Source organism: Stenella coeruleoalba (genome assembly GCF_951394435.1).
Source record: "Stenella coeruleoalba genome assembly, chromosome: 8".
NCBI lineage: Eukaryota > Metazoa > Chordata > Mammalia > Artiodactyla > Delphinidae > Stenella > Stenella coeruleoalba.
This window is the reverse complement of record NC_137154.1, coordinates 93,024,197-93,051,558: the sequence shown is the minus strand read 5'-3', so window position 1 is coordinate 93,051,558 and position 27,362 is coordinate 93,024,197. Positions and strand designations below refer to the sequence as shown.

At 41.4% G+C, this 27,362-nt stretch overlaps 1 protein-coding gene across 4 annotated transcripts in view; it reads left to right on the top strand.

Moving 5' to 3' along the window:
• The first annotated feature begins 945 nt into the window (after nt 1-945).
• SIK3 (SIK family kinase 3) overlaps nt 946-27,362 on the top strand; it is a 246,185-nt gene continuing 219,768 nt past the window's right edge. For all 4 annotated transcript variants that reach the window (XM_079929787.1, XM_079929785.1, XM_079929786.1 and 1 more), the window contains exon 1: nt 946-1,253. In XM_079929787.1, coding sequence (XP_079785913.1) covers nt 981-1,253 — 273 coding nt within the window. In that variant the 5' untranslated portion in view covers nt 946-980. The remainder of the gene's footprint in view (nt 1,254-27,362) is intronic.

Genomic DNA, 27,362 nt, shown 5'->3' with positions numbered 1-27,362 from the left:
TACTACTGGAATTTGATTTGATCACCTTTAATGTCCTTGGAGAGTCGCTGGTAAGGGTGAATTTTTATTTTATTATTTACTTATTTTGCCCAACAGACGTAACGCATTTAACCATGACGTGCACCACTGCTTCATCAGGGTTCTACAAGTGACAGAAATAGGACGCAGGCACTTCTTTGACAATCATCTAGCTATAGACTTATTCAGAGACGGGGTGGGAGGAAGGAAAATGACGTCCCTGCTCTGGCCCTCACCCACCCAATGACTGGAATGCGTGTTTGGGCTGGTTTCTCCGCCCTTGAGCACGCAAATCCTAATTTCCCCATTCCTCTACATTCGGTGACAATTAGAGTGGTTGTACCGGGTGAGTTGGGTTTTTTAAGAGGAAGGAATTTTACTGAAGAATTCCCCTGCCTCGCTTCCGACTTGGTTACAGTTGCTTCGATACTGTAGCTATTCCTGCCTTTGGGGCCTCAAGGGCTAAAGTGGGACAGTGCTAATATTTCTGGTGATGAGGAAATACTTTGTTTTAAAGGAGCCTGGGTGATTGCCGAACTGGGACAGAGGTCACACTAGGGGTCACATTCGCTGTTCCGGGGGGATCGAGGGCGGGTTTGGGTCAGGCATAAGCACCCCCCGACTCCGGCAACGCTGCGGCGGCTTGGAACCTGCTGGCACACTGGCGGTGCCCACTGTCTCCTCCCCGAAGGGGGGCACCCGGGAGCCGACACCCGAGGAACCGTGCCCACGCGGGAAGGTCGAGCTCGCCGGTGAGGTCACGGTTGCCATGGCTCTAGGCAGTGACGCGCGTCGGCACGTGACGAGCGGTTGCCATGGCGCCAGGCCCCGGCGGCGCGGGCGCTCCGCCTCCCGGAGTGACGTCCCCCGGCTCCCCCCAACCTCTTTTCCCGCCCCTCTGCCCCCTCCCCCCCTCCCCCCGCCGGCTCCCCGCGGCCCCGGAGGTTTCACTGCACAACAAGATGGCGGCGGCGGCGGCGAGCGGAGCTGGCGGGGCTGCCGGGGCCGGAGCGGGGGGAGCCGGGCCGGCGGGCCGCCTGCTGCCTCCGCCCGCCTCGGGGCCCCCGGCTGCCCCCGCTGCTGTGCCCCCGGCGGCTGGCCCGCCGCGTCCCTCAGCCCCGGCCTCCCGCGGGCCGGTGCCTGCCCGCATCGGCTACTACGAGATCGACCGCACCATCGGCAAGGGCAACTTCGCTGTGGTCAAGCGGGCCACGCACCTCGTCACCAAGGCCAAGGTAGTGGCGCGGTGGGACCGGGCGGCGGCGGGGCTGCGCGGCCCGGGACCGTCCGAGTGCTGAGGGCGCAGGAGAGCCCCGCGACACCGAGGCTGAGGGGTCGGCGCGGGAGCGGGGCTCGGGAGAGCGTTGGGGACCGGGGAAACGGGTAGGGGGCTGTCGGGCGAGAGTGCGGAGAGGGCGAGCAGAAGGTGGGGGACACCGGGGGACCCGGGAGAGGGTAATTGCACGGCAGAGGGGACGCAGGGGGCCACTGAGCGCGGGGACCTGGGGAGCTAGGGAGCCGGGGATGGGGAGGGGGCTCCCTGGGCTGTGCGGAGGGTCGTAGAAGGGATGATTGGAAAGAAGAGGTTTGGAACTCTCCCGGAGCCAGGAGGCAGTAAGCTAAGAAGCCTCTGGAACCAGCAGTTAGGAAATCCTAAGGGAATGAGGGCAGGGGAATAGGAAATGTGGACCAGGAGGATGGGGGGAAAACGGGTGAAACCGGCAGCCCGCAGATGTGGGATTATGAGGGGAACGAGGATAGCTGGGGCACGTCCCAGGGGTATGTGGTGGGTACAGGGTACTGAGAGGTATGAGGGACCTGGTACCTTCTGACAGAGGCACCAATCAGCATTTGATCGTCCAAGACTGATAGATGGTGGGAATGGGAGTCTGAGGACAGACAGGATTATTGGAGGAGGCGATGAAAAAAATGGGGAAATGTGGAGGAAAAAAAGCACTTTATTTTTCTGCAGGAAGGGGGTCAGGGAACAGAGGCCCAAGGGGGGCCCAGGTTTGTGGTGGCCCTAGGTACTCAGGGGTTAAACAGTTTGGGAGAGCTGGATTGCTGGTTATATTTAGTTGTTGGAGGGTCCAGAACTGTGGGCCTTATAGAGCCCAGAGTGGGCTGTCAGTGGTGAGGGGAAAGCCTGGTGACTGAGGAGGTGTGTGAGGAACCCAGACACTCATGGGGCCCTTTGGTTCCCAAGGGATTTGTGGAGCTGTGGTGGTGCAATTGGGCAAGGTCAGTTAGGAAGCCATATCCGTTTAATATTTTACATAGAAAATTCATTTTTGGAGGAAATGTGGTTGGCTCTTTCCTGTGGTCTTCTTCATTGGGAGTATTGGAATCGAAGACCCGAGGAGGAATTGTTTGATTTTGACAGGACTCACAAGCCCATTTGTACTCCGGATTTCTTTCTTTGCTCCGTCTCTCACTTGAATGAATACTTTAGATGTAGTCATTCATTATATTTAAAGCTGCAATTTGTGTTTCCCTCACCCTGACTAATGAAGAACTGTTACAGCTGCTGCTGCTTCCTACCAAAGCCGCGTCAATTCCCCTCCCCTCCTCAGCCTAGCCTCTGGTTCTTGTCACCTACCTTGTTTCTGCTCTTATGGCAGCCCCTTGCTTTCAGAAGGCAGTGACTTACCTCTGCCTTGTCTCCTGCTCACTTATGACCCGAAGTCCCTTTTTCCCTCCTTTCTGTCAGACTGTTAGGGGCCCTTCTTAGCAGGGTGGCTTTGGGGGGTGGCTGTGGAAAATTGATTGGTCAGTTTCACTTCCTCTGGGGGGGCCGCCTTCAGCCTTTCTGTCAGTGTCTATCAGAGGGCCTCAAGTCTGCAGGTCTGAGCGGAATGAGATCCCAAAGTGCCAGGTTTCCTGGTGCTCCTCTCAGCCCCCTGGCGGGGAGTAGACTGAGCCAAGACTCTGGTGCATCTCTGCACCCCTGAGTGTTTCCAGTTGTGTTTACTGTTAGCCAAGCCAAATTTATGTTTACAAACAGCTCTAGTTGTTGGAGCCTTGTTCCTTGTTTTGGTATTTCCTTTCGCCACGGCCTCCCCCTCCCACCTAAGTAATCACGTCTAGCTCCTGTGATTATTTTGCTCTGACCTCTGGGGGACAGACTCTATGAACTTAATTGGTTGCCTGGTTTATGGTATCTCTGGTTTAAAGAATTTTGTATCTTACAGCCCTTGGATACACCAAAATATTGATTAAAAAAATCTGTGACAGAGAGGGTTGAATATTTTTGTAAATGTAATTGCAAACAGTTGATTCTTGGCTTTATATATAATAGAGACATTTCTATCTTCAGTAGTCAGAAAAGCCAGTGGCTAATTATGGCTGGTCTCCCCGCTTTCTAATTTTCCAGTGTGTGTGTGTGTGTGTGTGTGTGTGTCTGTGTCTAAGTTTTTCTCAAAGTCTTTGGTATCCTTTAGGACTGCAGCATTTTAAACATCAGCTTGTTTATAAATGGGTGTCACTGTTTATGTTGGTTTTTTCTTTGATCATTTGTGGTGTGCAGTTATGCAATTCCTATGCATGGAAATATTCAAAATCTTGAATGAGGCTGAAATGGCTTGGGCAATGAGTTGCATGTGTGACAGGACCACACCAGCACTCATTTGTGTTTCTGTAGCGGTGTGCAATTTCCTAGTTACAGTTATAGGCACCCTGTGTTTCTCTACTTAACTTACTCTGACGACGTGAGTGAAGCTTAATTCACAAGGAGCTGTCATGTGCTCTGAGTAAATGATGAACATATTTTGGCCTGCTTCATGCTTATCTGAATCCACTTTGGAAAGGTTTCTCAAATGCTGACAGCTCAGATGTGTCTAAGAACTGTTGACATACAGTATGATGGCCTATTGAGGCCATGGTTTGGTTATATAATGGCAAGGAAGGTGCCTGGGTATTGGCAGTGGCAGAAGCTGCTGTTCCGTTACTCAGGTAGATGGATTTTTCTCCCATGCACTGCAGTGTTTATCTTACTTCTTCAGTCAGGTCACTTGGAACCAAAGAGAGCTAGCTATTTTTTTCCCCCATCTCTTTTCAGAATGTATCATGTTTTTTGTTTTATTTTTTTGGAGGTATGTGATTTTTTTTCTTTCTCCTTTTTCTCCCTGTAGGCCACTGAATGGTCTAGGTCTTTCCTATAACCATATATAACCATCAGACTTAGGTAATTCAGATGATATTTGTGTTGTCTGAAAGAGGTTAGGTAATAGGTGTTTTCTGAACATCAGAGGAATACTTATGGTCACCTTTTCTTACACACATTACCTATTCCATGGACTGAGAGGCTAAAGTAAACTTTATTTATTGACTAAGCTACTGTGCTCGGTCCAATAATAAGTGGTAAAGCTGGCCCTTTCCCAAATTCTGTTAACTCTCAAACCTCCTAGATCAGGACTCTGGGATGAATAAAATTAGTAGAGAAAGGGAAATATTTTCCTGTTTGGTTGTTGGTGACTTTTGCAGCACGGCATTCATGAGCTCAGACTTAATATTGGCAGCACTGCAGTGCTTAGAGCGTCAGTGCAGAACAGTTAACAGGAGAGAATATTCATCTGTGACATACTTTGGTCAGCAGCTCACCCTGGCTGTCTTTGTCCTACCTTCTTTGAGTCCCCTTTTCTGGAGGCGCCTTGGTCTGAGATTCTCTGGCCCTATTCTTTTGGTAGGACACTATAAAATATTAAAGAGATTGAAAAAAGGAAAAGATTTTCTCTTCTCAATTGCTTATTTGGTTGCCTGTACCTAATCATACTTTCACTGGTTGGATGAATGGGAACGAAGAGTAGATATATTTTGTATGCATTTAAAAAAAGAGCATACATGACTATAAAAGCCATTGGTCAAATACTTTAAAAATGTATTTTAACAAATATATTGATATATCACCTGCCTGTTTATTGGTTTGTGGTAAGAGCTTGAGCTTTGGATGAGACTGCCTGGGTTTGGATCTTCTGCTACTTCATAGCTGGGTAATTTAACCTGTCTGTGCTTGGATTTCCTCATCTATGAAATGAGATAACAATAGTACTTACCTCACAAGTTTGGGTGTTATGAAGATTATATAAGATAATATATGTGAAACTATTAGAACAGATGTACCTGGCACATAGTAGGTATATAGTAAATATTATCACCTTCTTTTTAAAAAATATTTATTCATTTATCTGGCTGTGCTGGGTCTTAGTTGCAGCACTCGGAATCTTTGTTGCCGTGTGTAAGATCTTTGTTGCGGCACGTGGGATTTTTAGTTGTGGCATGCAAACTCTTAGTTGCAGCATGTGGGATCTAGTCCCCTGACCAGGGATCAAACCCGGGCCCCCTGCATTGTGAGCACGGAGGCTTAGCCACTGGACCACCAGGGAAGTCCCTATCACCATCTTCTTCATCATCATCAGGTGCAATAGTAACAAAAATGAGTAAGACATAGCCCCCTTTGTTTGCTTTTCACCACTTTGGAACAGTTCGTGAATGCCATTTGTTTAGTGTAGGTAGATGTCATCCTGATGATGTGCTGCTTTCAGGTTGAAAAAGTAGTTTGCTATTATTTCACGTGCCTCTTTGAGAGAGTGGATTTAATTCCTGTGGACTATGGGCTAATTTCATGCGATTGACATTTAAAAATATAGTTTTCCATTAAACTTTTAAAATAGTTATGAGACTTGTCTAATGAAAACTGTGACTAACACTGGCTTTTATTTGGGCTGCCTTGAATATTCAGGGTGTTTGTGTAGCTACACTTTGTCAGACTGGTGACAGAACAGAGTTTGAGTGCAGTCTTTTCTCCAGAGATTCCCTTAAATTTCATGGAGAATATGAAGAAATATTCCTACAAGCTTAAGGAGACACTTGCACTTGGGTGCAGGGTGTGCTACCTAGAGGGCTAAGGTCAGGATTCTTAACTTGAGATATTACACAGAAAAAACATTGTGCTCCCTGACCCCCTTCCAAATACTGACGAGCCAGGACACATCTGTGTGCTGTGTGGTTTAGTGCAAACTCATTTCCACAAGGAGAACAACTCAAAGTGGGCCAATAGTATTATTTTCACTTCTAAGGATGATGCTTGTGCTCGTTAGAAGGCTGAAAACAAGATTCATTAGTAAATAGAAAAGAGAATTATGTCAAAAAGAAATTGAAAGCAAGATTTATATTAGTTACATTTGAGGAGGATAGTTCCATCCCTAGATAATCTAGAAATGACTATTGAAAGACAACTAACTTCATTTTGAGAAAGGTTTGTTGAAACTTTGTGAAGAGCTAAGACTGATTTGGACTAGTTTTTCCAGAGTCAAAATACCAGTATTCCACTTTCAGCATCAAAACTGTTTATTTTAACATTCTGATTTTGGTGCCAGCTCCCTAGAAAGTCATAGATCTGGCTCAAGCCAGAGGTGCCCAGACTAGTTATTTCTGTGCCAGAAGTGCTGTTTTCATTTTCCAAGCATCAATCTGGCTAATGTTTTCTAGTTCCTGGCATAAAAGAGAACAAAATGGATGCTTTGGAAGGAAAAAGAAATGTGCTCTTCTTACCAGAGCCTTTGTAAGTCTAAAAAACACCTAAAACTTCTCTGCACAGAGATGGAACCTTTCCCTTGTCCATTCATTCATTCAGCGTATGTTTACTGAATGCAGATTTTGTGTCAGGTTCTACTCTGGCTCTCGAGTACCCCAAAAACAAAAGAGAAAAAAAGCTCTTGCCTTCTTGGAACTTATTTTCCGATGGGAGGAGATAGGCAAGAAACATGTAAACAAATAATTTTATATAGTGACAAATACTATGAAGAAAATAAATGGGCTAGAGAGTGTCTGGGGCAGGGTGCTGGAAGGCCTTTCCAGGGTGGTGATATTTGAGCTGACAACTGAATGATGAGAAAGAGGCAGCTTGGGAAGATTCAGAAGATGGAATATTCAGTGCAGAAGGAATGGCACGTGCAGCGGCCTTGGGGTAGAAATGAACTTGGTTTGTCCAAAGATTAGACCCAAGGTCAGGGTGCCTAGAGCTTAGTGAACAAGAGAAAGGATGGTAAGGAATGAGATCAGAAAGTTAGACAGGGGCCAGATCATATGGGTCTTATAGGCCATTTTATGGAATTGGGTGTGAAACAGGGGACTGACCTCAGAAGATATCAAAGCAGAGCACTGACATTATCTGATTTATGTTTTTAAAAACTCATGTTGGGGGACTTCCCTGGTGGCGCAGCGGTTAAGAATCTGCCTGCCAATGCAGGGGACACGGGTTCAATCCCTGGTTCAGGAAGATCCCACGTGCCGCGGAGCAACTAAGCCCGTGCGCCACTACTGAGCCTGCGCTCTAGAGCCCACGTGCCACAACTACTGAGCCCACGTGCCACAACTGCCGAAGCCCGTGTGCCTAGAGCCTGTGCTTCGTAACAAAGAGAAGCCCCTGCTTGCCGCAACTAGAGAAAGCCAGTGGACAGCAACAAAGACCCAACACAGAATGAATGAATGAATGAATAAATAAGTTTATTAAAAAAAAAGATCTTAGAGATGTTCTATTCCAACTCTTTCTTTTCTAGAGTCTAGAAAGATGGACTTAACGGAATTTAGAATCTCAGGCTTTTAGGAGCCATCAAAGTAGTTTAGATCAATTATCTGTTAGACTCACAGCTCTCTCCTATACCTCTCCCACCCCCCATTTGCCCAGAATCCTATAGCTAGTTAGTGGGGGAGGTAGAAATAGAATCCAGGTATCCTACTCCTAGTTAACTCTACCGTGACTCCTCCAATCATAAAAAACATTGCCCTTGCCCTCTGAATACTTACTCTTTCATTAGAGAAACAAGATACACCTACTAATTAAAGTCTAAGATTATTTATCCTCTCTATTAAACTCCAAAGATGAGAAGTCATGATGAGAGGAAAATTTTCCAAATAGGGGATATACCAACACTGTATTTAACCTGTCCTTTGGCATTGTTTCACTCTATCACCTTTGTCACTTACCTGCAGTCCTCCATAGGTACACTGCTTTGCCTTTCAATCTCCTACTCAAATGCCCCTTGGTGCTCCCTTGACATGACTGAGGTGTCAAAAAAGCCTTTCAAAATGCTAAGGAAGTAAAAAGAGAAAGAAACACAGAAAAAGCAATGACCATAAACACAGTCTGCCTTATATAGTTTGCTCTTGCCACTATATCTAGCTCACACTCAGGGAACATGAGTAATTATACTTTTGCTGTGTTGGGTTGGTCTGGTCTGTCTTTGAAGGTACATTTCTTAGATGGACTCCTTATTTACCAGAACACTACCAGTTTCCAGGGAATAGTGCCATCTTATAACTCATTAAGAGAACTGGTCACCAAGATACATACCTTGATGATGCAGGTGAGGGCCAAGAGAACCATTTATCTAGGGCTCCTCTTATGTGGTTCTAGTTTCTCATCTAAGAGCTTGGCCTGTTCCCCAGGTGAATGACCTCACCCATCAGGTGAGTCCCTACCTCCTTTATAATAGGTCCCTATTATAGCTTGGTCCCTTCTGGCATAATAGTATAGTCATGCTGTCTTGTGGATGACTGATAACATCCAGAGGATGAAAATTGTGTACATTCTTATGGACTTTTGTCCATGGGAATGTGTATAATGACCTTGGCAATGTCTTTGAGAAGCCCTCAACAGTCTTGGATGAATTAGCTTGAGAGGGTTTCTTTTGGATCTGTTCAGAGTAAAATTTCATCAGCTAAGGACAAAACTGTTGGATGAGCCGTAGAGAAGTTATGTTAGAACATATGTCTGTTCAGGAGGTGTGTGATCCACTGTAGACCAGGAGTCCCTGGCCACATTGATAAGTATTTCTTCTCAGAATTTAGCTTGTCAGAGAGTTAGGAATCAGATTGTAAATACTCAGTCTCATTTCCCAGAAACTGAAAAGGAAGGAGATGCAAACCCATCGCCTGTTTAAGCTCCTCTGTGTAGGCTGGGCTCACTCATTTGGGTACTTTTGGCCAGTTATCTTAAACTATATTTAGGTATTGATTAGGAATTTCTGAGAAATCTTCAAATTTCTACCGAGTTTCAGCTCCAGTCCATGCTTACTAGCAGTAGGCTTTGCTTCTCTTTGCTCCCTCCAGAAGAATTGAATGTGAAATTTTAGGTTAACCAACCACATTTCTTGAGACTGAATTTTTTGGAGAAGAAATTTTTCATTCATTCATTCCAGCCAGCCAGCCAATAAGCTTTTGAAAAATTGTTTATCAAAAACTAGGAATGAATGATATATGGCACAAAATTCAAAACGTGCAAACTCGTATATAGTGAAATTGTCTGCCTGCCACCCCAGTGCCTGAGACACAGTTTTTTAGTCTTGTTTCCCCAGTATTTATTAAGGGCGTCTCTGGATCAGTCCAAATGCTAGGTGCTGTTTGTTTTCTGGCAGTGTTTTGACATGCTTGAAATTTCTAAAAATCATTTTACTTAAAAAGAAAAAGAAGAAAATACCTAACTTTTAAAGCTGGTTAGGAGGCACAGGGTGATAATTTAATGTCAGCTCCATGTGGGCAGGGATTTTAAGCTATTGTTTGCTGCTGTATTCCCCGTGCCTACTACAATGCCTGTAAATACTCATTTAGTGAATGAATGTAAGGATTAAAAAAAAAAGAAAGGGTGCTTCCTTGGTGGCGCAGTGGTTAAGAATCTGCCTGCCAACGCAGGGCACACGGGTTTGAGCCCTGGTCTGGGAAGATTCCACATGCCGCGGAGCAGCTAAGCCCGTGTGCCACAACTACTGAGCCTGTGCTCTAGAGCCTGTGAGCCACAACTACTGAGCCCACGTGCCACAACTACTGAAGCCCGCGTGTCTAGAGCCCGTGCTCCCCAACAAGTGAAGCCACCGCAATGAGAAGCCCGGGCACCGCAATGGAGAGTAGCCCGCGTTCGCTGCAACTAGAGGAAGCCTGCGCCCAGCAACGAAGACCCAACGCAGCCAAAAATAAATAAATTTATTTTAAAAAATGGGAGCTGAGTTTGCTTTTTATACTCAATGCATCTTAGAATTTTATTATTGAAATTTTCTATCTCCAGTTAAGATGTTAAAGAAAAATAATATTCTACCTTTTTCTCACAAATCTCTAGGTAAGGAGATTTCACAGCCTTTCTGGGCAAGTTACTTTTGGCATATCTCAAACTTTCATTATTAAGAAGTTCAGTATAATTTAAAGTAAATCCTGCAATTTAAATTCACATCCCTTATTTTAAGGAGAAGGTTCTTACACATACAGGTTCCCATTGGGTTACTTCCTTGAGAAGTTCCCATGGGTACAGTCAGTATGGTCAGCCAGTGCCTTGTTTTCCCTCTTCTGCCTAGGAGACCCACTAAGCTGTCTTGGGCTGCTGGCACTTCCTGAAGTAACTTCACACTCTTTGTTGGAGTTACCACTTGTTCTTTTCTTTATACTAAGTGATCTGATTAAAACGACTACTGTTTTTCTGTCACTGGTCCTTAATTTCAATGGGTTACTTTTATTGGTCCTTACCTTAAATGGATTCATTCAAATAGTATTTTTTCTGTCATCTGTAGGCAAAAAGTAGCGGCTACTGATACTAGAAGACAAGAGGATAAGTGTTATTCTTGTCAGGGTGGGCAAAGGGTTAAGTTAAAGGAGCAATTGAATGCTCGCAGCCGGGACCTGATAGAGGAGGAATACAAGAAGTCTTGAGCATAAATTCTCTTCAACCCAGTTGCTTATTATTACTGGCTCACTTCTACCACCTTGCCCTATTTTTTTCTGATTATAATTGGGAAAACTCAGAAAATTATAAAGAAGCAGAAGGAAAAAAATCACCCATAATCCTGCCCCCCAGAGGCAACAGTTATTAATATTGTAAAATACATAATTGAGATCATATTGATATACTATTTTATTTCTTCCCCCCTTATCATTATAAGCATTTTCTCATCATTTTAAACTATTTGTAAACATCAATTTTAATGGATGTGTACTTTGCTGTTGTATGACTGCCATTATTTTTTTAACTTTTTCATAATTTAAGGTTCTTCCCAGTTTTTCACTGTTAGAAATTTTCTGTGATGACCATTTTTGTGCATGAATCTTTGAAGCATTTCTGATTTTTTCTCAGGATAGATTGTTGGATGTGAAATTATTGGGTCAGAGGGTATACATGTTTTTAAGATATCTGATTCATATATTGGCACATTGCTTTCCAGAAAGGTTGTGCCAGGGTTTAGCCTCCCAGAAGTGAATGAACTCTTCTTTTTTTATTTTGTCTCCGCTTCTGCCCTCCTTGGTTTGGGAGTGTAGGGCTTTTAAGTCTCTGCTGCACCTCTAAACCTAGGGCAGTAGGTATGGGACACATTAAAGAGGGCTGGAGCAGCTGCCTAATCCTTCCTTCTCTGAACCAAACCTGGACGAGGAATGAAAAGAGTTAAGTGTGACTCTAACCTTTTCAGTTGTTTTTTATGAATCATCATTCTCTCCTGGTCTTTTACAAAGAGACATAAACTTAAATTGGAGAAATTGCCGAAGGAGAGAAGAAAGGTTAATGAGAAAGACTCTGATTACTTGAATCTTTGATTTTTAAATAACTATCCTTCGGTAAACCTGAATGAGAATTTCAGAGATTGATGAAGGTTGTAAATTACTCCTCTCTTTTTTTAATGGTAAAAAGGTGGTGAGGAAATTGTAAAGGAAATAATTATGTGAATAAATGTGGTGATACACCAGTCCTGTTATGTTTGTATTTACTTTACGCACTGTATGCGTTAAGAGGTTTTCAGGGGTAATTGGGTCATGTGGAATATTGTTCTTAGAATGTTTGGGGGTTACCACTGCTGTATTTTAGGCATCTGACAATATGCTCTTTTCTTTTGTCTCCAATAGAAGGCCTTTTATACAGTCAGTTTGGGTTATGATTTGCTTAGTTAATTAGGGGAAATGAATGAAGCAGGGAAATCAGAAATAATGATGCATATATACTTTTAATATTTTATTTTAATTTAAAATGTGAATATGCATTAATCCACTAATCTTTTTCAAAAAGTGTTTATTATGGAAAATTTCAAACATAAGCAAAATTAAAAAGAATGATATAATGAACCCCCATCGACCTATCACTCAGTGTAAGCAATTATTACCTCATGGCCAATCTTTCACCCATATCACTTCCAGCTTCTCTTTTCTCCCTAGTTTATTTTGAAGCAATTCCCAGAATTTTTTTCATCTGTGAATATTTTGGCATGTATCTCTATATAGGCCAGGATTGTTTCTCAAAAAACATAATCACAGTACCATTATCCTACCTAAAACAATTAACAATAATTCTCTAATGTCATTAAGTATCAAATTAGTGTTATATACATAAATATATTTTTTTTCTTTTTTTATCCACTTGTTTGTTTGAATCAGGGTCTAAATAAAGTCCATACATTATAATTGATTGATGTCCCTTAAGTTTTGTATTAAAAAATTGTTTGTTTTACTCTATAGATTTCCCCTCCTTTTCTTTTTCTTTGCAGTTTGTCTAAGAAACACATTCGCTAATCTTAGATGTAGACCTTTCTCTGTATATTGGTGTCCTGATTGAAGTTCTTCATCATGTTTGTGTTAAACATACCCATAGTTCATCATCTATGATTTCCAGTTTTGTTTTGCTTTTTTAAAGCAGAGTAGGAATTTAAAGGCATTTGTGAAGCAATATGAGTACAGAATCTCTCTTGAGTTCTTGATTCTCTCCCCCTAGTCTTTTACACTTGTCTCATCCACATCTAATTTGACTTTACCAAGTCATTTTAAGCATTCAACTTAGTTTTCAAAGAAACATGTTTTTCTTTTCTCCCAGATTTCTCATCCGTTTACATAGATAATTAAACTGCATTACTATAATAACAAGAACAACTGGTATAAATAGGTTTGGGGAAAACCAGTTAATTCTTGGTAAGCATGCAACTTAATGGATGGGAGCAGAAATATCCAGGAGTAGAGGGAGTGGCTATTAATTGGGGCCAGCTTGCATGCTGGGGCCCCAGTTGTTTTACAGAGGAAAGGGGAAGCATCAGTTATTTCGGCAGGTTGGTTGAGAGGTGGTGGGTTAAGAGAACTTCTGCATTAATTTTATACTTATAAGTAAGCCAAATTGTTAGAAATTTGAGGACAAGATATTTTATAGAGTTTTTTATTTATAGTGTATACTTCAGCGTAGTATTTTTGTCCACTTGTGTTAGAGTTTGCATGAACTGGACTGAATTTGACAATAGGCCAGTGATGTTAAAATTTGGTTGAGGAAACAGCCAAAACTTTGTAGTTTGAAAGGTTTATATCTGTTCACTGCCAGTGTAGTGTTCCATGGAACAAGTTGACATTTTCACGTAGTAAGTTGTTTTCTGTTCCTGGCAAAAGAAATCATGTTCGTATACCACAAGGAACAGGATTGTTGTTATTGTGGAAGGCAGGAGTAGAGCTGTGTGTTTCTTATTAGGATTAGCTGGGCACCTGCAGGATTTCTTACTTCTTTCTTTCTGCTTCCTGCCTGCTGTTGTCCTTTCCTTCTGTCGAAATGTTCTAGTGTTGCCTAAGCAGTGTTCTGACAATAGATGAGGTTTTTTGGTAGCTCATTTTTTTAAACCCTCAAAATAATGTTTTTAGTGATTGTATGTTCTTGGCTTACTTTCCATTTCTACATCAACAGTGATATTGTTATTCTAGTCAAATGGGGCAGTTGTATTCCAGCAGTGATCTTTGTGTCCAAGTCAGCTGCAGAGATACCATGTTAATTTTTTATTTCTAAATATCTTATATGTGTATAGTAATTCTGGGAGGTAATTCAGTTTTGAGCTGATACTTGCGGATCTCGGTACAGGATTTCACAGTCCTCAAGAATAAAGCTTGTTTGAAGCATTGTTAGCCATTGGCCTCTGACATATGCAGAAGAGTGGCCGGTGATTTCAGCCTGCTGCCTCTTCTCATCTCATTTTCCTTCTTCCTTTTCAGCCAGCAGCTGCATCCCGTGCCCTGCTCTGATTGAGCTCTTAGTAAAAGGGGTACTGTTTTACTAAGTCACAACCTCTTCTATCAATGCTTTTTAGATTTTTAGGCCAAGAATCAATTTTGGAGTCACATTAAAATTTGAAAACAACATTTTAGTTGTGTTACCTAAATTTCTCTTCCTTTCCTTATGCTAGTAGCAGTGTTTTCTGCTTTTCCAGTCTTTGGGGAACCTTTTTGGCCCATCAGAGCAGCTCGAGGCAGTCTAAGTGATGCACTGAGCATTGCTGTGGGAGTCAAGGCACGTGTTTCACGTCTCAGTTTTTACTAGCCTGGCAGCTTTCTTTGGGCAGGTCACTTAACCCCATAGGGCTTCCAGTTTCTTTCTTTTTCTAAAAAAATTTTATTTATTTATTTATTTATTTTTTGGCTGCACTGGGTCTTCGTTGCTGCACGCGGGCTTTGTCTAGTTGCGGCGAGCGGGGGCTACTCTTCGTTGCGGTGTGCGGGCTTCTCAGTGCGGTGGCTTCTCTTGTGGAGCACGGGCTCTGGAGCACAGGTTCAGTAGTTGTGGTGCAGGGGCTTAGGTGGTCCACGGCATGTGGGATCTTCCCAGACCAGGTCTTGAACCGGTGTCCCCTGCATTGGCAGGAGGATTCTTAACCACTGCGCCACCAGGGAAGTTTCTTCCAGTTTCTTTTTAATGTATATCATTTTTCAACAGCTGCATTGAGATATAATTCCCATACCATACAATTCACCTGATTCAGTGTTTTTAGTATATTCACAGAGTTGTGCAACCATCACCACAATCCATTTTTTTTTCCTTTTTTGGTTGTGCTGCGCGTTTTGCGGGATCTTAGTTCCCTGACCAGGGATCGAACCTGGGCCCCAGCAGTGAAAGCACAGAGTCCTAACCACTGGACCGTCAGGGAATTCCCCGCCACAATCCATTTTATTTTTTATTTTTAAAAATATTTATTTATTTATTTATTTGGCTCAATGGGTCTTAGTTGCAGCATGCGGGCATCTCTCTTGTTGTGGCGCTTGGGCTCCAGAGCACGTGGGCTCAGTAGTTGTGGCACGTGGGCTCTCTAGTTGTAGTGCATGGGCTCTAGAGCACGCGGGCTCAGTAGTTGAGGTGCTCGGGCTTAGTTGCCCTGAAGCATGTGGGATCTTAGTTCCCTGACCAGGGATCCAACCCGTGTCCCCTGCATTGGAAGGTGATTTGCAGCCACCAGGGGAGTCCCCACAATCCATTTTATTTTATTTTATTTTTATTTATTTATTTTAAAAATTTATTTATTTATTTTTGGCTGCATTGGGTCTTCATTGCTGTGTGCGGGCTTTGTCTAGTTGCGGCGAGCAGGGGCTACTCTTCGTTGCGGTGCGCGGGATTCTCATTGCGGTGGCTTCTGTTGTCACGGAGCACAGGCTCTAGGCACGCGGGCTTCAGTAGCACGCGGGCTCAGTAGTTGCGGCTCACAGGCTCTAGAGCGCAGGCTCAGTAGTTGTGGTGCACGGGCTTAGTTGCTCTGCGGCATGTGGGATCTTCCCAGACCAGGGCTCGAACCCGTGTCCCCTGCATTGGCAGGCGGATTCTTAACCACTGCGCCACCAAGGAAGTCCCCCAGAATCCATTTTAGAATGTTTTTATTCCTCTTAAAAGAAGTGACCCATTAGCAGTCACTGTCCATTTCTTCAGCCTCCATCCTGCAACCCTAATCAATCACTAATCAGTCTCTATAGATTTGCCCATTCTGGACATTTCATATAAATGGAATCATACAACATATTGCCTTTCATGTCTGGCTTCTTTCACTTAGTATAATGTCTTCAAGGTTCATCTATGTTGTAGCACATGTCAGAATTTCCTTCCTTTTTATGGCTGAATAATATTCCATTGTATGGATATATTGCATATTGTATATTCATTCATGAAATTGTGGACATTTGCATTAGTCCCACTTTTGGCTATTATGAACAATGCTGTTGTGAACATTCGTGTACCAATTTTTTTTTTAAATTACGTTATTTTATTTATTTATTTGGCTGCACTGAGCGGCATGTAGGATCTCAGTTCCCTGACCAGGGACGGAACCCATGCCCTGTGCGTTGGAAGCGTGGAGTCTTAACCACTGGACTGCCAGGGAATTCCCCTCGTGTACAAAGTTTTGTGGGACATGTGTTTCAATTTTTCTTGGGCATATACCTAGGAGTGGAATTTTTGCATCATAAACATTCCATATTTAACTTTTTGAGGAATTGCCAAACTGTTTTCCAAAATGGCTGCACCATTTTCCATTCTGACCAGTAATGTATGAGGGTTCCAGTTTTTCCACATGCTTACCAAAACTTATTTTCTTTCTTTTTGATTTAGCCATCCAAGTGAATGTGAAGTGGTAGCTCATTGTGGTTTTGATTTGCATTTCTCTTCTGACTCATGGTGTTGAGTATCTTTTCTGTGCTAAGGGACCATTTGTAGATCTTTGGAGAAGTGTCTATTTAGATTCTTTGCCCATTTTTTTTTAGTTGGGTTGTCTTTTTATTGTTGAGTTGCAAGGATTCTTTATATATTCTGGATATAAGTCCTTTATCAGATACATGACATACAAATATTTTCTCCTATTTTGTAGGTTGTCTTTTCACTTTTGTGATGGTTTTGTTTGCAGCACAAAGGTTTTAAATTTTAATGCTCTAGTTTCCTTATTTGTAAAGTTATTCTAACTCTGAAATTACATGTTCTATTGAAATATTTTCCTCTGTACTCATTTTGTACCTTTCTCTCACTTTGGGATAGATCTCCCTTTTCCAGGACATTTTATAGCCGCAAAGTCTCTTTAAAAACATCTATCTATGTATCTATCTGATACATGTGTCTTATAAAATAATCAGACTCTACAAAGTAAATAACATCAAAAGTGAAAGTTCCTTTTCCTTGTGAAATCCTTTCTCTTAGGATATACTCTGTTAACTTTCACATATAACATAATAGCAGTGTTAATTATATTTATCATGTTGTACCATTACATCTGTAGTACTTATTTGTCTTACAACTGGAAATTTGTAGCTTTGACTCCCTTCATCCAGTTCCTCCTCCCCCTCCCCCTGTCTCTGGTAACCACAAATCTGATCTCCTTTTCTGTGAGTTTGTTTGTTTGTTTTTGAAGTACAATTGACCTACAATACTGTGTTAGTTCTTGTTACACAACATAGTGGTTCATTATTTCTGTGCATTTCAAAATGATCACCATGATAAGTCTAGTTACGATCTGTCACCATAAAAATATACTACATAATTATTGACAGTATTCCCCTCACTGTGCATTTCATACTCGCGACTCATTTATTTTGCAACAGGAAGTTTGTACCTCTTAATCTCTCTCACCTATTTCTCTTCTTGCCCTACCCACCCTCCTCTCTGGCAACCACCTGTTTGTTCTCTGTATCTATGACTCTGTTTCTATTTTGTTATGTTTATTCATTTGTTTTATTTTTTAAGATTCCACATGTAAGTGAAATCATATAGTACTTGTCTTTCTCTGTCTGACTTATTTCACTTGGCATAATGCCCTCTAGGTCCATCCATGTTGTCATAAATGGCAGGATTTCATTCTTTTCTATGGCTGAGTAATAATATTCCATTTTGTGTGTGTGTGTGTGTGTGTGTGTGTATATATGTGTATATATATATATATATATATATATATATATATATATATATGCCAAGTCTTTATACATTCATCTGTTGATGGGTACTTAGGTTGCTTCCATATCTTGGCTATTGTAAGTAATGCTGCAGTGAACACAGGGGTGCCTATATCTTTTCTGATTAGTGGCTTTGTTTTCTTTGGATAAATACCTAGGAATGGAATTGCTGGATCATCTGGTAGGTTTCTTTTTAATTTTTTGAGTCATCTCCATACTGTTTTCCATAGTGGCTGCACCAATTTACATTCCCATCAACAGTGCACAAAGGTTCCCTTTTCTCCACATCCTCGCCAACACTTGTTATTCGTGTCTTTTTGACCTGCCATTGTGACAGGTGTGAAGTGATATCTCACTGTGGTTTTGATTTTCATTTCCCTGATGATAAGTGATGTTGAGCATCTTTTCATGTACCTGTTGGCCATCTGTATATCTTCTTTGGAAAAATGTCTATTCAGATCCTCTGCCCATTTTATAATTGGGTTGTTTGTTTTCTTTATGTTGAGTTGTATGAGTTCTATGTATATTTTGGATATTAACTAAATATTAATTGGGTATATCATTTGCAGATATCGTCTCCCAGTTCAGTAGGTGGCCTTTTCATTTTGTTGATGGTTTCCTTCTCTATGCAAAAGCTTTTTAGTTTGATGTAGTTTCATTTATTTATTTATTTTTGCTTCCTTGCCTGAAGAGACATATTCCAAAAATATTACTAAGATCAACGTCAAAGAATGTACTGCCGATGTTTTCTTTGCTATTTGGTTTTTTGTTTTTGAATTGGAGTACAGTTGATTTACAATGTTGTGTTAGTTTCAGGTGTATAACAAAGTGATTCAGTAGTATATATGTATATCTTCTTTTCCATTATAGGTTATTACAAGGTATTGAATATAGTTCCCTGTGCTATACAGGTCTTTGTTGTTTATTTTATATATAGTGGTTTTGCTACTCATTTTTTATTTTAATAATATATCTCCACGTTCTATCACATCAATACATTTTGCTCTAGTCTCAAGCTTTTTAATACTGCAGAGTATTCCATTTTATGGATATACTATAATTTATTTAAGTAGTGCCCTATTGATAGGTTGAGGGTTGTTTCCGGCTTTTATTTTTTTATTTCAAATTATATGTCACTTAACAGTTTCTGCACATTTATATTTGTATGCTTGTACTGGTTTTCTATTTGCTTTTGCACTGTTTATTATTCAAAAGACTTATAAATCTCAGATTTAATTTAATTTTTAAAAATACAAATGTTTTGGGGACTTCCCTGGTGGTCCAGTGGTTAAGACTCCATGCTCCCAATGCAGGGGGCCCGGGTTCAATCCCTGGTCAGGGAACTAGATCCCACATGCCGCAACTAAAAGATTCCCTCATGCCACAACTAAAGATCCCGCATGCCGCAATGAAGATCTTCTGCAGCCAAATAAATAAATAAATAGATAAATTTAAAAAAAAAAAAGGGCTTCTTTGGTGGTGCAGTGGTTAAGAATCCGCCTGCCAATACAGGGGACATGGGTTCGATCCCTGGTCCAGGAAGATCCCACATGCCACAGAACAACTAAGCCCACGTGCCACAACTACTGAGCCTGTGCTCTAGAGCCTGCGAGCCACAACTTAAAAAAAAAAAAAAAACAAGTGTTTTATTAGGTCCAACCTAGAGTAAACCTCCCAAAAGTTTTGTGTTCTTTTCCATTATGATATATACAATGTTAGAAACTAAGTTCTTCATTTTCTCAGTAATTTAATAGAATAATTCACTAGAGGTGGAATGCCTGAGTCAAAGTATGAGTGCTTAAAATTTTATAAATGTTGCTAAATTGCCCTTCAAGAAAGGCCAAGCTAATTCACTCAATGAGAGTGTATGACAGTGCTCCTCTGCTCTCTTTAAACATTGGCAACCAACTGTCTTTTTAGGGAGTCAGTCTGACAGGTGAGAAAATGTCATCTTAGTTTGTAGTTATTTATTAGTGAATTTGACTATCATTTAATTTGTCTATTGGCTATTCGTATTTTTCCTTGGAATTATCTGTGTCCTGTCTATTTTTCTTTTGGGCTTTTTGGCTTTTTCTCATTAATGTGCATAGCTTTTTGAATATTAGGGAAATTAGTTACCTATTAAAATATTATAGATATGTTTCTGTGTTTGTCTCGACAGTGTATGTGGATTTTTTTTACTATAAAATGTAAACATTTTCATGTAGTCAGATTTTTTTTTGTTTTTTACTTTAAGGTTTCTCAGTTTTCTTCCTCATCCTAATCTTATAAAAATATTTACCCATGTTTTCTTCAAGTATTTTTATGGTTTTGTTTTTAAAATTAGATCTTTGTTTCATATGGAATGCATTTTGGTTTAAGCCAGGTGAGAAGGGAATCAGTTGTGAAATTTATTGGAGCTGCAGGTTTACATTCATTTTTGTGGTTATTAATGGCTCTTCTTCCCCTTGACTGGAAGCTCCTTGAGGGCAACGGATTGTACAGTTTTTCCCATGTTGTTATTTTCGGTATCTAGCACAGTGCTTGCAGGTGATAGGCCCTCCATTTATTGAGTGAATGAATCTTTTTCCCCAGATGTCTAGTTTGTTGTCTGTCCCAAAACAATATTATTAAATAATCCATCTTTTCCCTCTTGATTTAAAAAGCTACTTTGGGGCTTCCCTGGTGGCGCAGTGGTTGAGAGTCCGCCTGCCGATGCAGGGGACACGGGTTTGTGCCCCGGTCTGGGAAGATCCCACATGGTGCGGAGCAGCTAGGCCCGTGAGCCATGGCCGCTGAGCCTGCACGTACGGAGCCTGTGCTCCGCAACGGAAGAGGCCACAACAGTGAGAGGCCCGCATATCCCACACACAAAAAATAAATAAAAAATAAAAAAATAAAAAGCTACTTTGTCTACAAAATCTCCAGATACTTGGGTACGTTTCTGAAGTCTTTTAATCCGTTGATTGTGCTGTTTTTACTTGCTTCGATACTGTACAGCTTTAATTATTATAGCTTTGTAGTACTTAAAGTATATTTGGAAGGTCAGCCTCAAACATTCTTAAATATAATACCAGTTTGGGAAGCACTGTAATCTCCTTTAGTAAAACTCCTTGCTCTCCCTTAGAAAACATTCATTTAACTTATGAAACATTTAATGCATTCTGAGAGCCTGCAAAGTAGAAATGATCTGGGAGTGTTACTTGTTGAAGAGCTTTTCTAGGATATGACATACGTCGTTCTGGCTTGACATCCTAAGTGTATTTTTTTTTTTTTTTTTGCGGTACGCGGGCCTTTCACTGTTGTGGCCTCTCCCATTGCAGAGCACAGGCTCTGGACGCGCAGGCTCAGCGGCCATGGCTCACGGGCCCAGCCGCTCTGCGGCATGTGGGATCTTCGCGGACCGGGGCACGAACCCGTGTCCCCTGCGTCGGCAGGCGGACTCTCAACCACTGCGCCACCAGGGAAGCCCCTAAGTGTCCTTTTAAAAAAAAAAAAACTCTCATTTTATAATCTTGGGTATCTCTAGAAAACATAACATTTTCCTCACAATCTTTTAATGCAGAATACAGAGAGAGAGGATAGGTGGCAGAAAAGGCATCAAGAAATTGCACTGGCACCCAGCTGAAGTCAAAGCCCATAGTGAAACAGATACTACTTAAAAGTGCTATACAGAATTCAGTTTAGTGACCTTGAGTTTTCACCTGTGCTTGACTTGTTTCCCTCCTGTGGCGTGCAGTAAATCGATTCGGATATGACTTGGGCAAAGCCCAGGTAACATTGCTAAATAATCACTTCTTTTTCTTGAGCCTTCTTTTCTCTGTTAAACATTAGAAATTCTTACAGTCTGAAATTAGCATTCTCTTGGGATTTTCTGTCATGTCTGTCTCATGCAGGAACCAACTTTAGGGTCTTGTGAGTATTAAAGAAGTTTAAAGCAGAGAAACTTGATGTTTGGGGAACAGAGCTAATGGAACAGGGCATACCTATTGTGATAAGATCCTTGCTTTCTTTTCAGTTGGAACAGTATTCTAGGGTGTTTCAACGAAACTCTTAATTCTAAGTAACTGCTAATTTACAAGTATATTTTCAGATGAGTACCCATTTTGTCAAAAAAAACCCAATGGTTTTGTCATACTCTCTCAGACTTTTTCTTAATAAGCCTAACCATGGACTTTAGTAGAATTAAAATAGAAAAATACTCAAAAAGGTTTGTTTACGGTCCCTAGTCTCCATCATGGAATTAAGTATCACTGAAAAACAACCCTGGAATAAAGTGTTTTTGTGTGGCAGGACCAGTTGACTTAACGTGATTCTTTCTTTTGCGAGTTTTCTGTTGGTGGAAAGTGGGCTTACTTTTTCTTTTAGTTGTATTCCTCATTTTTCTCAATGCTAGTCTTAACAGAGATTTTTAGGCAGTTAACTGTCCCAGCACACCAATAAGCACCTTGTTAATAGATGTTATCTCATGTTGATCAGTTACTCCTGAGATTTAACTGTGCTTGCAAAACACCTGTCTGTATTTGAGCTTTGCTAGGTGGCTGGCTTTTGTGTTTGACTGAAGATTTGCTCCGGAGAAAGCAAATAGCTGTTGGAAAGAGAGAGAAGGGAAAAGGAGTCAGCACATTTCTATATGCTTTCACTGAAGAGATTTCCTAATTAGAAAGCTTTTGGAGGCTTGACCTGTCTGCGCTAAAGTAACCCAGCATTTCGTTATGTATTGCATTGAGGTTTTGGAGCGCTGTGCCAGAAAAGTGAAAACCAAGGTTGAATGTGAAAGGAATTCAGAGGATGGAGCTCATAATCAACAGAGTGCTGCTTCATAGGCTAGGTCCAAAAATACCCTGTTTGTCATAGGACAGCAAGAATGGAGGTAGCACTTGCTGCTGTTTTGAGCAGTGTTTTAGCTCCTATGATATCATTCCAGCATGACTAAAGTCATGTTTAAGGCAATGTTGTTTACAATTTAGGTTTGGGAGGATGTTGCCTTCATACATTTTATTTATCGCCCTGGAAGAGTTATTTTGCAAGGTTTGGAAGGAGTGTTTTTCTTCCAGATTAGAGGAAATTAACATAATCTACTCTTCTCTGAGTAGGGGGTGGTCTGCAGTAGAGTCATCTAACCAAAGAGACTCAAATTACTGATTTGCTTGGATCCTGTGGTGAACCTTGAGTAATTAAGAGGAAGAACTCAGTCTTTGGTTCAGAAAAGTTAGCATTGGAATGATCCTTGACCAGGCTTGAAGGTGGAAAATGTTATGGTTCAGAGGGCCTTTCTAAGACTTGCAGTAGATCCCTTAAGACAATAAGTTTTAAGAGTTTATAAATAGCGTTGAGTGTGGAAATGCATAGCACATGGATACATAATTAGCAAGTCAGGAAGTCTGACTAGAAGGAATAAATTAACTCTGGTCACTTGATGGAATGAGATCATGGAAGGGAACATAGTTTGTTTTAGGTGGTGGTAATTTTGATGTTGAGGCTGGCCCAGGAAATGAATTGTCAGTTATGCTGTCATCCTCATTAATGGTCCATATTATTTCTCAGGTATATAGTTGTATGAAGAGATGATTTTCCTACCCCCTCTAGGGGCTAGGGTTTCAAAAATTTTAAAGCTACGAAAGAGTGAAATACAGAGAAAAGTTTTCTGTCTGCACATACCCCATGGCGATCCAGATCTCCTTCCTATATAGTCAGTATTATCAGTGTCATATATCCTGTGATATTTTTTATGTGTTTATAAGTAAATGTGTGTATCTATTTACTGTACCCCCTCTTTTAAAACAAATTGTAGTAAATTATACTCACTGATCTGCATCTTTTTTCACTATTATATCTTAAGGATTATTACATGTAGCTATATAAGGAGCTTTCTAATTTAAAAAAATGCTATACAGTATTCCCATGAAAAGATGTATCATATATTTTTTTAGTTAGTCCCCTAGTAGATGACTATTTGAGTTATTTCTGATCCTTTGCTAATATAAATAATGCTAGAGGAGTTAAAAAATGTTAGGGTTTGGGCTTCCCTGGTGGCGCAGTGGTTGAGAGTCCGCCTGCTGATGCAGGGGACACGGGTTCGTGCCCCGGTCCGCGAAGATCCCACATGCCGCGGAGCGGCTGGGCCCGTGAGCCATGGCCGCTGAGCCTGCGCGTCCGGAGCCTGTGCTCCGCAACAGGAGAGGCCACAACAGTGAGAGGCCCGCGTACCGCAAAAAAAAAAAAAAAAAAGTTAGGGTTTTATATTCAAAAGTAAATGTTGGAAAGCTACAGTAATCAAGACAGTGGCACAAAAACAGAAATATAGATCAATGGAACAGGATAGAAAGCCCAGAGATAAACCCACGCACTTATGGTCACCTTATCTTTGATAAAGGAGGCAAGAGTATACAGTGGAGAAAAGACAGCCTCTTCAATAAGTGGTGCTGGGAAAACTGGACAGCTACATGTAAAAGAATGAAATTAGAACACTTCCTAACACCATACACAAATATAAACTCAAAATGGATTAAAGACCTAAATGTAAGGCCACACACTATAAAAACTCTTATTAGAGGAAAACATAGGCAGAACACTCTGACATAAATTACAGCAAGATCCTATTTGACCCACCTCCTAGAGAAATGGAAATAAAAACAAAAATAAACACATGGGACCTAATGAGACTTAAAAGCTTTTGCACAGCAAAGGAAACCATAAAAAAAGATGAAGGCAACCCTCAGAATGGGAGAAAATATTTGCAAACAAAGCAACTGACAAAGGATTAATCTCCAAAATATACAAGCAGCTCATGCAGCTCGATATCAAAAAAAATGAACAACCCAATCCAAAAATGGGCAGAGACCTAAATAGACATTTCTCCAAAGAAGGTATACAGATTGCTAACAAACACGTGAAAAGATGCTCAACATCACTAATCATTAGAGAAATGCAAATCAAAACTATAAGGAGGTAATACCTCACACCGGTCAGAATGGCCATCAAAAAAATCTACAAACAATAAATGCTGGAGAGGGTGTGGAGAAAAGGGAACCCTCTTGCACTGTTGATGGGAATGTAAATTGATACAGCCACTATGGAGAACAGTATGGAGGTTCCTTAAAAAACTAAAAGTAGGGCTTCCCTGGTGGTGCAGTGGTTGAGAGTCTGCCTGCCGATGCAGGGGACACGGGTTCGTGCCCCAGTCCGGGAAGATCCCACATGCTGCGGAGTGGCTGGGCCCGTGAGCCATGGCCGCTGAGCCTGCGTGTCCGGAGCCTGTGCTCCACAACGGGAGAGGCCGCAACAGTGAGAGGCCCGCGTACCGCCAAAAAAAAAACTAAAAGTAGAACTACCATACGACCCAGCAATCCCACTACTGGGCATATACCCTGAGAAAACCATAATTCAAAATCATGTACCACAATGTTCATTGCAGCACTATTTACAATAGCCAGGACATGGAAGCAACCTAAGTGTCCATCAACAGATGAATGGTTAAAGAAGATGTGGCACATATATACAATGAAGTATTACTCAGCCAGAAAAATAAACGAAATTGAGTTATTTGTAGTGAGGTGGATGGACCTAGGGTCTCTCATACAGAGTGAAGTAAGTCAGAAAGAGATAAACAAATACCGTGTGCTAACATATATATGGAATCTAAAAATAAATGGTTCTGAAGAACCTAGGGGCAGGACAGGAATAAGGACGCAGACTAGAGAATGGACTTAAGGACACCAGGAGGGGGAAGGGTAAGCTGGGACGAAGTGAGAGAGTAACGTTGACATGTATACACTACCAAATGTAAAATAGATAGCTAGTGGGAAGCAGCTGCATAGCACAGGGAGTAGCACAGGGAGATCAGCTCGGTGCTTTGTGACCACCTAGAGGGGTGGGATAGGGAGGGTGGGAGGGAGGTGCAAGAGGGAGGGGGTATGGGTATATACATATGCATATAGCTGATTCGCTTTGTTATACAGTAGAAACTAACACAACATAGTAAAGCAATTAGACTCCAATAAAGATTTTTTTTTTAAAAAAAAGTAAATGTCGGGACTTCCTTGGCGGTCCAGTGGTAAAGAATCCGCTTTCTAATGCAATCCAATTCGATCCCCATGCACCACAACTACTGAGCTTGTGCGCCTCAATGAGAGAGCCCGCGTGCCACAAATAGAGAGAGAAGATCCATACGCCACAACTAGAGAGAAGCCCACGCGCTGCAGCGAAAAATCCCTCATGCCTCAATGAAGATCCCGTGCGCCACAGCTAAGACCTGATCCAGTCAAAAAATAAAAATAAAAAAAGTAAATATTAAGTCACAACAGAAACTTGTTATAGTTATAATAATATCTTGGATCTCTATAACATATTCACAGACGTCTTATTTGAGCCTTACTGCGATCTTGTGAGGTAAGCACAGCATTTTACAAAGAAGAATAAATTTGACTAACAGAGGTCGAGGTAGAAGAACCAAGGTCTTTTAACTCTGATTTGAGTATCTTTCCACTTTTCCCAAACTAGAAATACTGTTGTGGGGATGTGGGGAAGTGCTGGTGGGAGAATAAGATGAAATAAACCTGAGTGAGGCAAGCTTGTGAGAGAGAGAGATGTACCTGTCATTCTAGAAATCAGGATCTCGCTTACCAGGGGAGAGAAGAGCTGGCAATCAGCCTGTGACAGAGACAAAAAGGTTTTTAGGCATTGGCAGAACATGATGGGTTGGCTGCCTTCTTGGAGTATAGTAGTAGGGCAAACCAAAACATGGTCGTTCTTGAGAAACTGGATACTTTCAGAGTTTCCTAGAATAGACTGGGGGCAAAACTGGGCATTCAGAATTTGTTAAGGGAGTGCATGTAGCCTAAGGCCATGAAACAAATAGGCAATAGAGAAAACATAGGATTTTCTAGAGGCTCCAGAGACAGGGAGGAGATGATAGCATGGCAAGGAGATGGCTGTAATGTCAGAGTCACTTTTGGCCCCAAGACTGATTAGTGGGAGGGAGCTTTTTTCCTCTAGACAGCAGATGAGATTATACAAGGGTAGGTAAGTCACCTCACAACTGGACTAGAGAGAGTGAGGCTGATAAAGGCTTTCATTATATAGTTAATAGTATTTGGAAACCTGAGTATAGGCCTGGTCACCAGCCTTCCATCATAATTACCATATGCTAAGTGCCTACTATGTTCTGGTTACTTCATATAATTTCATGCTTAATCTCTCAACAGCTTTGCAAAGAAACTGTTGTTACACCTAGTTTCCATAGAGGAAACTGAGATTCAGTTTGGTAACTTGTTCAAGGTCACAAATCTTTTAAGTGGTAGAGCTGAGATTTTATAAGTAGGTCAGTATGACTCCAGGGCTCTTGTTAGTTCCATCTTACCAGGTGTTAGGCACCCAAATTGAACAGTGAAATTGTAAATAACCAGAATTCTATCACTGTCATTATAACAGTGTTAATCTATAAGCAGACAGCTTGCCTTTTTCTCATGATTTGGGCTGGAAGAGTAGAAGGAATGCTGAGGAAAATGACTGGAGATGCTAACAGCTGGCCACACTCACTCTGAACATGCATATAATTTAAATGAAAGTAATACACTTACCATGCATATGTAGCTTTATGATGAATTCTCCAAGGTCCCCTTCCCTCATTAGATTGACGTTCCTTAAGTCCTTCTATATAGAGATTATATAGCTGCCACTGA